At 45.5% G+C, this 13,964-nt stretch overlaps 1 protein-coding gene across 2 annotated transcripts in view; it reads right to left on the bottom strand.

Annotated features, from left to right (window-relative positions):
- The window catches only part of Uggt1 (UDP-glucose glycoprotein glucosyltransferase 1), a 133,311-nt gene extending 131,643 nt beyond the window's left edge, over positions 1-1,668 (bottom strand). Inside the window, exon 1 of one of the 2 annotated variants that reach the window (XM_042266367.2) lies at positions 1,427-1,668. In XM_042266367.2, the coding sequence (XP_042122301.1) occupies positions 1,427-1,502 (76 nt within the window). In that variant the 5' untranslated portion in view covers positions 1,503-1,668. The remainder of the gene's footprint in view (positions 1-1,426) is intronic. The other variant, XM_042266369.2, reaches the window with a different exon arrangement.
- Positions 1,669-13,964: the final 12,296 nt, after the last annotated feature.

Raw genomic sequence — 13,964 nt, 5'->3', positions numbered from 1 at the left:
AGAAAATAAAGAGGAAGCATCCAATCCAAGTGAGAAGAACTTAACTAAACTTGACGCATTTACACCTAATAACCATTTGCTGTGGATCACATAAATTTGATTCCAACTCCAAGTAGTTACTATTCATCTAAATGAAGATGATTAGATCCCTGTAAAGAAATTCTAACTGAAATTTCTCCATAGCACCATCTATTCCCTTCTAGTTAAATGTGCGCTGAGACACCCTGTTACTATACAAATTATGTTTACTTCCTTTCATAAAGTTTTAGGCCAAGGAGATAGTTCCATGAATAAAGGCCCCTGCTACACAAGCCTGATGACCTGAGTTCAATCAGTGTCCTCTGATCTCCACATGCACACCATGACATTGCACACCGATTCTGTCTCTGTCTGTCTGTCTCTCTCACAGAAGGAAGTTCTAGCAAGTGAGTAGAGCAGTGGGTAAAGGCTTTTGTCGTGCAAGCCCGGTGACCTGAGTTTGATCCCTGAAACCCACACAGAGGTGGATGGAGAGAACTAACTCCACAAAATTGTCCTGCACACACAGAACAAAAACTAAATAAATAAAACTTTTAATTTAAAAAAGAAAAATTTCAGCTAAGTTTACCAAAAGCAAAGTAAGCCAAATGGAAAGGCTACAATCTGCTCCAGTTTGGTACAGTTAACTAGCTCTTCAAAATGTCTTCAAGCAAGCCCAGCTAGTCTGGGATACTTGAGATCCTATCTCCAAAGGGGGAGGGGGAGCAAATAAATAAAAATATGTCTTCATGTGTTTGCCAGTGTACAAGATATTTCTAGGGAAGAAAGAACTTTATACTAAAAGAGGCTTGCAAGTGCACAGATGTTTCCAAGGCACGGTAAGGGTTAGATCCCAGGTCTCAGAAGAGGCAAAACATGCTCCTTCTCCAACCTGGCAACAAATGCAGAACGAGAGAGTTCTGCCAGGCAACGAGAAGAGCCCATAATGTAATGGAGATGCATGCATATCTTCTGCTGGCAGGTCACAGGCTAAAAGTGAAGTGGATCGTCCAATTTTAGTCCAAGAGATCTTATCACTCACAGAAAACGGCAACCAAGATGCGTCACCCGATGTCATTTAGGGAGAACAGAAACCCATAAAGAAAACGACTGGTTCTCCCGAGTTATGCAAAGTGCCGGCTCTCCACCTACTTAGGGTCAGGCTTGGTCTAATCTAAACTCCTTGGGGCAGGCACTTCCTCCTCCTCCACTTCAAACCGAATCAGGGCTGCGGGAGAGAGCCCGCCGCCGCCACTCGCACCGAACAGCAGACCGCTGGGGACAACTTGAGGCGCTCGCAAAGAGAGCCCTGGAGGAGAAACCGAGTCGGGGTAGACGAGGAAGCCCAAGGTGACCGCTCTGGCCCCTCTCCCCGGTTCCGAGGCCTCCCCCACGCCACCCGAGGTACCTGTCACCCGCCGCGCAGCGGAGGCACCCGCGGCTTTCGCATCCCCCCGGCTGCCCATGCCCGGGCTGCGCTCCATCCACTCCAGTGCCAGCAACGACGCCCGGGGCAGGGCGGGACAGCGGCGACCTCGGCGGAGGCTGCGCCAGTGAGAAACCGACACGCGCCTTTCCCGCCGCTCCTCACAAGCCGGTTTCTCAAAGCAGTCACCCAGCTGCCAGCCACCCCTGCACTTCCGCTTCCTAGAGGCGAAGGCAGGACAACTTCCGGCTATAGAGTGCGGGCTGGAGTTTGCCAGAGCGGTCCTGCGGCCGCCATATTGCCAGCCGAAACCTCGCCCCTCTTTCCGGCTCCTCCCCTCTCTGGGTCGATCCGGTGAGCGAGCCTGCCAGCCTCTTGATTTTAAGATCCTGGGGAGAGTCTAGTCCACGTGGCCGAGCTCCAAGGCTTCGCCCGAAGGTGCTGGCAGCTAGGTAATTCAACCTTTGTTTTTCAGATTTTTGTCATTTATCCCCCTCAAGTTAAATAAATGTGCAGTTCAACTCTGGAGGCAAAGGCAGGGGGATCTCTGTGAGTTCAAAGCCAGCCAGGACTATGTGGAGAGACCTTGTCTCACAAGAAAAAAAAAAGCTATAAGTTTGTTTCATAGTTAGTTAATGCAGAGACCCATAATAATTGTTCAGAGTGCTGAGAATAAATGATTGTTGACTTCTCAGCCCTGAGTAAAGAAAGCATCTATATCACCACCTCCCAAGACACAAGGAGCATCAGAAGAGAGCAGAGGAAACGAGTACACGCTCTTGCTGCCAAGCTCAGTCCCCAGAATGCACAAAAACTCCAGGCAGGGGCTGCGGAGACGACTGGGGTGCATAAAGAGGCTGCTGCCCAGGTATGAAGACCAGAGTTCAGATCCCCCAGAACCCTCCTCATAAAAGAGTAATCCCAGCTCTCAGGAGGCAGAGACAATTGCCCCGGCAAGGTGGCTAGCTAGACTAACCAGAATTACTGAGCTCCAAGTTCTCAAGAATTCTGTTGGGGCTGGAGAGATGGCTCAGTGGTTAAGAGCACTGGCCGCTCTTCCAGAGGACTCGGGTTCAATTCCCAGCACCCACATGGCAGCTCACAACTGTCTGTAACTCCAAAGTTAAATAAATTAAAAATAAATAAATAGGCTTGGGGGATTAAATAAAATAAAAAGAATTTCACCTCAGTGGTTGGACACTTGAACACAACACACACACACACACACACACACACACACACACACACACACACACACACACACACAAAATAAGCCAAGTATGCTCTGGAGCTAGAGACAGATCCTTGGGGCTTGCTGGCCACCAGCCTAACTGCTGAATGGGTGAGTTCCAGACTAGTGAGAGACTCTCAGAAAACCAAAATGGCTGGTGTCCTGAGAACTGACACCTGAGGTTACCTCTGGCTTCCACACCCACATGCACACATGTGCACCAACCTGAAGACATGCACGCATACAGAGAGAGATGTAAAGCACTGATCTTTACTCAGTATCTGCTCTCTGGTTCTGGGAGCAGTACTTCGTCCTCTGAAATCAGTTCTCTATAGGTTTTTATTTTTATTGTCTGTTTCTTGTTGTGAGGGCAGAAGAGACATCTGAGCCTCTTAAAGGTACAGCAGAAACCAGAAGTCTGAGACTCACTTAAGGTGAGTTTGTGGCAGAACTTGGGTCTCTAGATGACCAGTTGTAGCATGAATCTTAAAAGGTTATTAATGAAAACAAACCTGGAGCCAGGTACTGGCGTCAACGCTGGAAGATCAGAGAAGCAGAACAAGCCACAGACTCACCTTGACAATTCCTCAGCTGATCCTGTTTCCTCAGACTGGAAGCCTCTGAGTCCTCATTCAGAATGAATCTGAGCTGAACTGCTACTCAAAAGCCTAAAAGCTTAACCAGCTTTAGTTCCTGGTTTTTGTACCTTATATACCTTTCTACTTTCTGCTTTCTGCCCTTTCTTCCTGGGATTAAAGGCGTGAGTCACCATGCCTGGCTATTTCCAGTGTGGCTTTGAACTCACAGAGATCTGGATGGATCTCTGCCTCCAGAAGATGTGAGTGCCACCATTTTCTGGCCTCTATGTCTGTCTAGTGGCTGTTCTGTTCTCTGACCCCAGATAAATTTATTAGGGTACACTACACGATATATTGGGGAACACAATACCACCACAACCAGTGCTGTTCCATAGAAGTAAAGTATCAGCCAGGGCAGGTGAGATGGCTCAGTAGGCCAAGGGGCCAACAAGTCTCCAGACTGGAGTTGGATACCTGCCCATGGTAGAAAAAGAACCAACTCCCAGCAGAAGTTGTCCTGTCTTCTGATCTCCACATGTACACCAAGGCACACATACACATGCACACAAACACATGTAAAGTGTGGGCCACATGTGCAGTTTCATTTTTTCCTTGTTAGTTTCTGATGACGAGGATTAAATCCATGGCTTCATGCATGCAATGCATGTGCTTTGCTACTGAGTGATTACGCTCTAGCCCATATGCAGTTTAAAATACTCTAGGGGCTGACCAAGAGGGCTCAGCGGCACTTGCTGCTCTTGCAGAAGTCAGTTCCCAGCACCAACATGATGATTCATAACCATCCTTAATTCCAGTTCCAGGGGATATGGCAGCCTCTTCTGACCTCTGCAGGCACCAGGCATGTACATGGTCCACATATATGCATATAGGCAAAACACTCACACACATAAAATAAAAAAAACTTTTAAAAGTTAAAGTATGTCAGTAGCCACTTTATTTCCTGAGACAGGGTCTCACTATGCAGCCCTGGCTGGCCTGAAACTCACAGAGAAGCCTATGTACTAGGATTAAAGGTATGAACCACCCTGTCCAACCCCATAACCATTTTTTTTTAATACAAGGAAGTCCTGGGGAGATAACTCAATCTCTAAAATGTTGGTCAAACAACCATTAGGACCTGAGTTCAACCCTAAGCAACCATATAAAAAAGCTTGTTATGGGATGTCCCAGAAACCCCATCAAACAAAGCAGGCTATTGCCAGTGTACTGGTTGTCCACCAGAATTTGATGGTAAGAACCCTGTTGCTAAAGATACTGCATACGGCCGGGCGGTGGTGGCGCACGCCTTTAATCCCAGCACTCGGGAGGCAGAGGCAGGTGGATCTTTGTGAGTTCGAAGCCAGCCTGGTCTACAGAGCGAGATCCAGGAAAGGTGCAAAGCTACACAGAGAAACCCTGTCTCGGAAAAAAAAAAAAAAAGATACTACATACTTTAGCCACAGGGCATGAGAAATCAAATGGGTACTGACCGAGAAGCTTCTCCTTGGTGACTAGCTTTCATAGTACAGGAAGGTGGTATGCAGGCTGTGGGGAGGAAAAGGTCATCAACAGTCTTAGCCAGCTGTGAAGCCTGTGAGCTACGGCAATGACCAGAATGGCAAGATCTGCCTATGGATGCAGCAGTGGCATGAGCTATAGGGGAACCCAAGTGCTTTCTGATTGGATTTAAGGCTCACTCCATAGTAGAAAGTAGAATGTTGACATTGTAAATCTGACTGAGACCCATGACCGCAGAGCTCATGGGCCCTAGGGGTTAACTCACTACTGTTATTTTGCTAAATGAACAGTGTACCAAAGTGCCCTCTAAATTCATATCTCTCTATACTCAGATTGGTATATCTCTCAGACCTCATCAGAGAAGTTTCCTTTTACAGTGGACAGTGGTTAATGCTGGAACTCACAACTGGTCCAAGTCCAGAGAATCAGTTCTGTAATACTCAGCCATGAATGAGACATATATATCACACCTTGACCCCTAAAGACTGAAGGACCATTGAGGAAGAGGGGGAGAAAGATTATAAGCCAGATGATGGGGAGGAGTGGAGCAAAGCAGTGTCTTCTGGATGTGGCAGGACTGCTGTACTCAAGAACTCATGGCAGCCATGGAGCCCCCTGAGATCAAGCCAGTCAATGTTCCAGCATAGAATAGGGAGGAGACCATGGGCCCCTCCCTTAACTGAGGAGCTAGTGATAGTTGATGGCTTCCAGGGAAGAAAAAGAGTCAATTTCTTTAAAGGTGTAGATCCTAGTAGGTTGACCACACTCTAGTGGGTAGCCCCACAGTATGAGCACATGAGCAGCACAAAATGAAACCAGTAGGCTATGAAAAAAACAAAAAAGCACAAGAGTTATCAAGAGCGGGGCAATGGTATCACACGCCTTTAATCCCAGCACTCGGGGCAGAGGCAGGTGGATCTCTGTGAGTTCGAGGCCTGTCTGGTCTACAGAGCAAGTTCCAGGATAAGCACCAAAGTTACACAGAGAAATCCTGCCTCAAAAAAAAAAAAAATCATCTAAAGAGGATGTGGAGTAGGCAGTGCGTCTGGGAGGAGTTAGGGCTATGAATCAGAATATGTTGTATGCATACATGAAATTCTCAAAGAATGAAAATTATTAGATATGTATACTAAAGTCTGCTGTAGAGCACAGGCACTGGAGCATCCCTGGAATTCACAGACCAGCTGGTCTAGCCTAATTGGTGAGCCTCGGATCTCAGTGAGAGGCCCTGTCTCAAAAAACAAGGTGGGTAGATCTAAGGAACAATAAAGTTTGACCTCTGACTTCTACATGCGTGCACACAAACACACACACACACACACACACACACACACACACACACACACACATACACACATATGCACCTGCCCACTCATGAGCGAACACACAAAGTACAAGGGAAAAGATAAAATTCACTTTGATATTTTCTTTCACCATGTATACTTAAATAGTCACCAGTCACGTGGAATTTTGAGGGGCTGGAGAAATGGCCCTGAGGTCAAGAGCTTTTGTTGTTCTTGCAGAAGATCTGGCAGCTCATAACCACCCAGGGAATCTGATATCCTCTCCTGGCTTCTGGGTGTTCCTGGACATACACATGTGCTGCAAGTGTATGTACACATTCATGCAAGCACACACACATAAAAATATTTTTAAAAAAAGATACAATTTTAAATGAAATTATGAAATGTTACTGTGACTTTTTTTTTTTTAAATTTGTGTGTGTGTATACCAAATTAGCTGGCCTGTGAATTTCTGGGAAATCTCCTGCCTCCACCACCCATCTCTCCATAGGAGCATTGGGATTACAGATGTACACTACTGTGTCCTGTTTATACGTGAATTCTAAAAATATAAACTCATGTTCGCTTGCTTGAGCAACCCTTACTGTACGTGAGCGTGTGTGTGTGTGTGTGTGTGTGTGTGTGTGTGTGTGTGTGTGTGTGTGAAATCTAGTGCTCACCATATGCACATTTCAACTCTGTGATCTAGGGCTCAGGGCTCACCAGTCAGACTGTCCACTAACCACTGCCTTGCTGGTTTTCGTCATCAGTTAACAGCAATAATACACAGAGCTCTTTGTGTATCCGACTCCTTGAACACTCAGGGCCACCATGGTACTCTTCCACACCTCAGATTGCGGTGTTCCTTTACCCACAATCCCTCATACTATTCATCCCAGCCTCTGTTAACATTGCCTCTTCCAAGGACATTTCCTGAGCACAGCGTTCGATGTCCAGTCCCTCAGCCATACTCTCGCTCCCTCATCTACCTGATGCCTCCCCACCACTGTATATTTATAATCTCCATCCCTCATTAGACAACGCTCAACCAGAACCTGCTGAACAGTTCTAGCCACATCTCCCCGCTCTGACTGTGGGGACACACTCTGCTGTGGTAGCCTGCTACTGCTGCTCTCTCAGCGTGGCCTGTGGACAAAGGACATACCTTGATAATGACTCGTGAGCTGCTGGGAAAGAGAACATTGAATCCCAGCTCCAGAAACTCTGTTTCTCATGCAGAAAGCTAAGACTTCGGCTGATTGCGTGCACCTTTTCTCCTAAGAGTGAGTTTGAGGGTTGTTAGATTCAGGACTGCAGAGGTAGCTCGGGTGGTAGGAGGCTTGCCTAGCACACAGGAAGCCGTGTGTTTGATACCCAGTACCACAAAAACGGTTTATGGAGGCACACACCTGTAATCCCAGCATTTGGGAGAAAGAAGCTGGAGGATCAGAAGTTCAGGGTCATCTTCGGCCATATAATGAGTTGGAGGCCAGCCTAGGCCAATAGTAGAGAAATAGAAGGGAGGTACACTCAGGCAGATCTTAGGACCAGAAATTTGGTTCACAAATGTTTTCATTCATCCATTCCTTCCTTCCTTGAGAAAGGGTCTCATTATGTAGCCATGGCTGGCCTGGAACTCACTATTTAAACCTGGCTGTTCTCAGATTTGTAGAAAGATGCTACTTCTGCCTCCTGAGTGCTGAGATTAAAGGTGTGCACTACCATGACTGTTGATGTTGTTTATTTATTTATGTATGTATTATTCTTTGACAATGTTATTCATGTATATCCATTGTTTCACCCTCTATGACCCTCCCTCATTCCCTTCCAACAACAAGTACTCCCCCCATTTTCATGTCTTGTCTTTGTTTTGTAGGGTTTTTTTAAGATTTATTTATTTATTTTGTATACAGTATTCTGCCTGCATGTGTTCCTGCAAGCCACAAGAGGGCACCAGATCTCATTACAAGTGGTTGTGAGCCACCATGTGGTTGCTGGGAATTGAACTCAGGACCTCTGGAAGAGCAGTCGGTGCTCTTAACCTCTGAGCCATCTCTCCAGCCCTGTTTTGTAGTTTTATGACCACCCGGTTTCATTAGGGTTGCTTGCATAAGCATAGGCCAGGGATGGTTATTTACTGGAGCATGAGCCAGTTACTGTCGGCTAGACCATTGAAGATCACTTACCTCCTTCTACCAGCAACTGTTAATACCAGTAGCTCCTCAGAGATGGGTGAGGCGATCAACAGCCAAGAGCTCCTCTGTTGGAGGCTCTAGTGTGCAGGTCTTGCGCTGTGTATCCACAGCTGCTGTGAGTTCATGAGTGCAATGTCCGGAAGACAGCATTTCATGGCGCTCCTCCCATTCCCTAGCCCTTCCATTCTTCATCCCGTCTTCTGCAGTGTTTTCTAAGCCATGGAGGGTGTTAAACAGATAATCTGCTCTGGGGAGAGTGTTCAACGGCCCCTTCTTTTCAGTCCTTTCAAATGTCAAAAGGATTTTGTTTTCAAGATTGGAGGCAGGGTATCAAACCTGCAGAATGAGTGCCATGATTTAGACAGGGTTTCAGTGTTTCTCCAGAAATTTCATGTCTTCAAACCGTGATCTTCACCTGGTGATTTTTTTTTTCAGGTTTTACTTTTATTTATGTGCATATGTGTTTGTCTGAGTGTATACACCATGTGTACATGTGCCCACACAGACCAGAAGATGGCATTATACCTGCCCCCTGAAGCCAGAGTTACAGACAGTAGTGAGCTACCTGACATGAGTACTGGGAACCAACTCAGGTCCTCTGCTAGAAGTGTTCTGAATTGCTGAACCGTCTCTCCAGCAACCCCACCCCCAAAGCTGGTGATTTTGAGATGGTAAACTTTGGAGATATGGAGCCTCGTGGAACAGGATTGGGTGTTTGGAGTCACTGCCCCTGGAAAGAATTTTTATTGTCTCACCAAGTGAATTTGTTCTGCCAAGAGTGAGGTGTAAGAAGGGTACACCTGGCCCCTGAAGCCTCTTGCTGCCACTCATACCATGTGACTGTTGGCAAGTTACAAAACTGCTGGGTAAAACAGCCTCTTTTCTCATAAAATACCTAACCCTGGACCATTTTGTCATGACAACTGAAGTCATATTCAAACTAACAAATCTGAAGGATGCTGGATTCACTGTTGAGATAATTCTATAATGATGAACTCAAATGTGCTATATGAGACTTGAAGGAAGGATAAAGGTTTCAGCAAATTGGTTGTAGAAAGCAAAGTATGGTATTAATGAGCAGCCAAATGGAAAAAGAGAATATATTAGTTACTTCTTGTTGCTGTGATAAACACACACACACACACACACACACACACACACACACACACACGTAGCTAGAGTTTTCCTGCCTTGCCCACAGTCAGGACAAATCTTTGTCACCCACCAGTCCCACAGCCACTCAGACCCAACCAAGTAAACACAGAGACTTCTATTGGTTACAAACTGTATGGCCGTGGCAGGCTTCTTGCTGTTTTTATATCTTAAATTAATCCATTTCCATAAATCTATACCCTGCCATGCGGGGAAAAGGAACATAGACAGTTATATAAAGAAATAGAAAGTTTTCAAAAATAAAGTCTTTAAAGAGACAGTAAAATTAATATAAAAAATAAGCCATGTAAAGATGGATATCACACAGAGAGTCTGGATTATATTGTCTTTGGGATTTTTAACTGCAGAAAGACATTTGATTGTAAAGACTGCTCAGTTAAATCAATGTGTATATTTTAAAGGTATTTCAATTTCGAAATTTATGTCTAAGGATGTGTTGCTTTGGAAAGGAGACTCTGCTTTTGTTCCTACAGAAAGCCAGAGGCTATGGATTTGTTCCAGATTAAGATACATCAGGTTTGACCAGCCAAGACCCCCTGAAAGGTCTCCGATGACACCATGGCCCAGATGATCCAACATCCAGAATGGTTTGAAGATAACTGGCTCAGAGAATACAGCCTCATAGACTATTCCATAATTTTAAAATTTTCTTTGTGTCCCCATAAGATACAGCGCCTCCCTCCAGCAGGAAGTAGTAAGAGAAGCTATGCCCAAATTCCCAAATTATATGTAATTTTACTTTGTTAAGGTTAAAACCTTCCTTTTTGGGAAAAAAAAGGGGGGGGAGTGTTGTGGGATGTTCTGTATGTCCTGTGGGAGCCCATTCTTAGGTTCCTCGTGGCTTTACCCACCAGGTCCGTATAGAGGATGATTAGGACCAAGTGCAGGTGTCTGAGATGGTCTGCACTTGGCTGTGCTGGGGGATAGTCTGTATGGCAAATGTGTTGCTCTGATTGGTCAATAAATAAAACCTGATTGGCCATGGTTAGGCAGGAAGTATAGGCGGGACTAACAGAGAGGAGAAATAAAAGAACAGGAAGACAGGAGTCACTGCCAGCCACCGCCAGGACAAGCAGCATGTGAAAGATGCCAGTAAGCCACAAGCCACATGGCAAGGTATTGATTTGTGGGAATGGATTAATTTAAGCTATTAGAACAGTTAGCAAGAAGCCTGCCACGCCATACAGTTTGAAAGCAATATATGTCTCTGTGTTTTCTTGGTTGGGTCTGAGCGGCTGTGGGACTGGTGGGTGACAAAGATTTGTCCTGACTGTGGGCAAGGCAGGAAAACTCTAGCTACACACACACACACACACACACACACACACACACACACCGTGACCAAGAGCAACTTACAGAAGGAAGAGTTTATTCTGACTTACAGTTCCAGAGGGCAAGTCCAATCACCAAGCCCTACTGTTGTTAGTTCCCTACCTGGGGTGAATTAGATATTTGTTCTCATCTTCCCAGGAACAGTGTCTTAGACAGAGTTCCTGCTAGATTGAGATTGATTGACACAATGTGAAAGAAAAAGGACACTGACATCTACAGAAGCAGATTTTCCTTCAATCAGAACAATGAAGGAACATAAAAGTTCACACTTTTAATCCCAGCACTCAGGAGGCAGAAGCAGGTGGATCTCTGTAAGTTCAAGGCCAGCCTGGTCTACGTAGCGAGGTCCAGGACAGCCAGAGCTACATAGTAAGATCCTGTCTTGAAAAAAAAGAACGAGGGGTTGGGGATTTAGCTCAGTGGTAGAGCGCTTGCCTAGCAAGTGCAAGGCCCTGGATTTGGTCCTCAGCTCTGAAAGAAAGAAAGAAAGAAAGAAAGAAAGAAAGAAAGAAAGAAAGAAAGAAAGAAAGAAAGAAAGAAAGAAAGAAAGAAAGAAAGAAAGAGAAAGAAAGAAAGAGAGAGAAAGAGAGAAAGAAAGAAAGAGAAAAAGAAAAAAAAAGTGTTGCAGGTCTTTCTCTGTCCTGCCAGCCAGCTCCCAAATAACCACACAGAGACATATTTTAATTATTAAAACTTGGCCAATAGCTTAGGCTTTTTTCTAACTAGCTCTTATAACTTAAATTAACCCATTTCCATTCATTTACATGCTGCCACATTACCTCATCTTCTACATGTCATGCTTCCCCCACATCTCCTCATGACTCCGCCTTTCTTCTTCCCAGAGTTCTCTCTCTGCCCTGAAGTCCTGCCTCTAACTCTTGCCCAGCTATTGACCATTCAGCTCTTTAATTTTTTAATTATTTATTTTTATTTTATATGCATTGGTGTTTTACTTGCATGTATGTCTGTGTGAGGGTGTCGGGTTCCCTGGAACTGGAGTTACAGACAGTTGTGGGCTACCACGTGGGTGCTAGGAACCAAACCCGAGTCCTCTGGAAGAGCAATCAGAGCTCTTAACCTCTGAGCCATCTCTCCAGCCCCTCAGCTCTTTATTATAATTACACCAATCACAGCAATACATTTTCACACAGTGTACAAGAATATTCTGCAACAAAAAAGGAACAGGACAATGAAAGACAGCAGGCTCTTCTCTCTGTGTGCCAAGGTGCAGAGGACTTGGGGTTTTAATAGGGCAGAAAAAGGAACTTTGTGGGAGAAGATTCCATCCGCAGGTCTATTTCCCTGTGGTCTCAAAGTTATAAATACCAGCGAGACTGATATGTTGACTTCTTATCAGGAGCTTCCTGAATTCTGTCTGCAAATGTTATCAGTGTGTCCTGTCTAGACTTTCCCAGCTCACCTGAGGCTTTTAGGTCATTATCCCTTAGTTCCATTCCTAGAATCCACCTCATAAATAGGTTGGGGGTGCACAGTACTCAGGAGGATCAGGAGCTCAAAGTCATCCTTGGCTATGTAATGAGTTCAGGGTCAGCCTGGAATACATGAGACCTCCTCTCAAAAACTAAAATAGGGAGCTGAAGAGATGGTCCCCAACACCCACATGGGGGCATACAACCATCCATAACTCCAGTTCCTGGAGATCTGACCTGATGGCTTCTTCTGGCCTTTGCAGGCACCAGGCACACATGATTCACATACATACATGCAATCAAAAAAAAAAAAAACCTCAAACATATAAAATAAATCTTAAAAGAATGAAAAGGTCAGTACTAACCATTGCCCTATAGACTACCTTACCTCTTTTTCAAACTCGAACTTAAAATCCTTCTGCTTCAACCCCTCAAGTGCTGTGATTAAAGGAACACTCGACTTTGCCTGGCTCGGATACCGGATTCAGATGTGAGACTTTCCATTAGTCCTGCCTGTGAGGTTTTGATGGAAACGGTCGGGCGGGACAGTGTGCTACCTCATGCATTTTTGTGAACACATGGGCGGTCCTGGGTGCGACACAGGGCTGAGATGGGTTTCCTCCCTGGAGGGGAGCAGAGGTGCTGAGAAGCAGAAGCAGGAGGACCCAGCTCTGTGCTTTACATCACGTGAGTGCACGTCACATTCTAGGGAGCATTGGTTAGTGCCTGGGAAATAGGAGCACTGTCTGGCCTCTTAATTAGAACTTGGATGAGGCCCTGTTAAATTAACGACGGAAAAGAAGGCTCCCAAGCTGGGCCTTGGACACAGCTGGAAGTATCAGTCTCCCACCTGGTGCTTGCAGAGGCTGATGGGCCTGCTGGGAAGCCACCTGGGTAATTAGCTGAATAAACAAAGCACCCAGGTCCCTTGAGACCCTGAAGTCCCTTACAGCAACTTAGTGATGTTAAAATCATGCGTGTTTGGACCTCTGGCTGTAGCTGAGGATCACGGTGCTTGCTTAGCCTGGGTGAAGCCTTGGGTCTTCTGCACAAGGATGGCAGTGGGGGAGTGTGATTTCTCTGGAAAAAGGAAGCAGCGGAGGACAGCTATGAATTTGGGCTTACACAAAACCATAAACTTACTTCAAACATTATGCAGGGGTTTCTTTTGACATTTACTCTTTAGTTCATTTCTTTTGTGTATGTTCTTGCCTATGATATTTGCACATGTGTGGAGGTCAGAGGACAACTCATGGGAGTCAGTTTCCTCCTTCCTATGTGGGTCCAGGGATCGAACTCAGATCAGAAGGGTTGGTGGCAAGTGTCTTCACTCTGAGCCATCACCAGCCCTTGATTGATTGGTTGGTTGATTGATTGATTGATTTGAGACAGGGTCTTACTGTGTTAGCTCTGGCTGGCCTGGAACTAGTTATTTAGACCAGGCTGGCCTCAAACTCAAAGAAATCTGTGTCTGTGCCTCCAGAGTGCTGCATGATTACAGGCATGCACCACTAAGCCTGGCCCCGATATTATTTTGTGTTTTCATGGAATGTGTTTTCTTGCATAGTTGTTAACAAAAAAAAAAATTGCAGAACTCCGGTGCTGGCCTTTTTTTTTTTTTTTCCAGGTGCATGTATCTAGGTGGAAGAGCTGAGAAAAGCTAATCAGTATCTTGGAGTGATTCCTCTGGAATCCCCTGGGTTCCAGACTGTTTTTCTAACTAGAAGACATTTGTGATGAGAAGGTTGGGCATGCTGACAGGCACAGATCTGACAGAATG

This window comes from Peromyscus maniculatus, chromosome 21, assembly GCF_049852395.1.
Source record: "Peromyscus maniculatus bairdii isolate BWxNUB_F1_BW_parent chromosome 21, HU_Pman_BW_mat_3.1, whole genome shotgun sequence".
Lineage (NCBI taxonomy): Eukaryota > Metazoa > Chordata > Mammalia > Rodentia > Cricetidae > Peromyscus > Peromyscus maniculatus.
The sequence above is the reverse complement of the archived record's forward strand: the minus strand, read 5'-3'. Positions and strand labels throughout refer to the sequence as shown.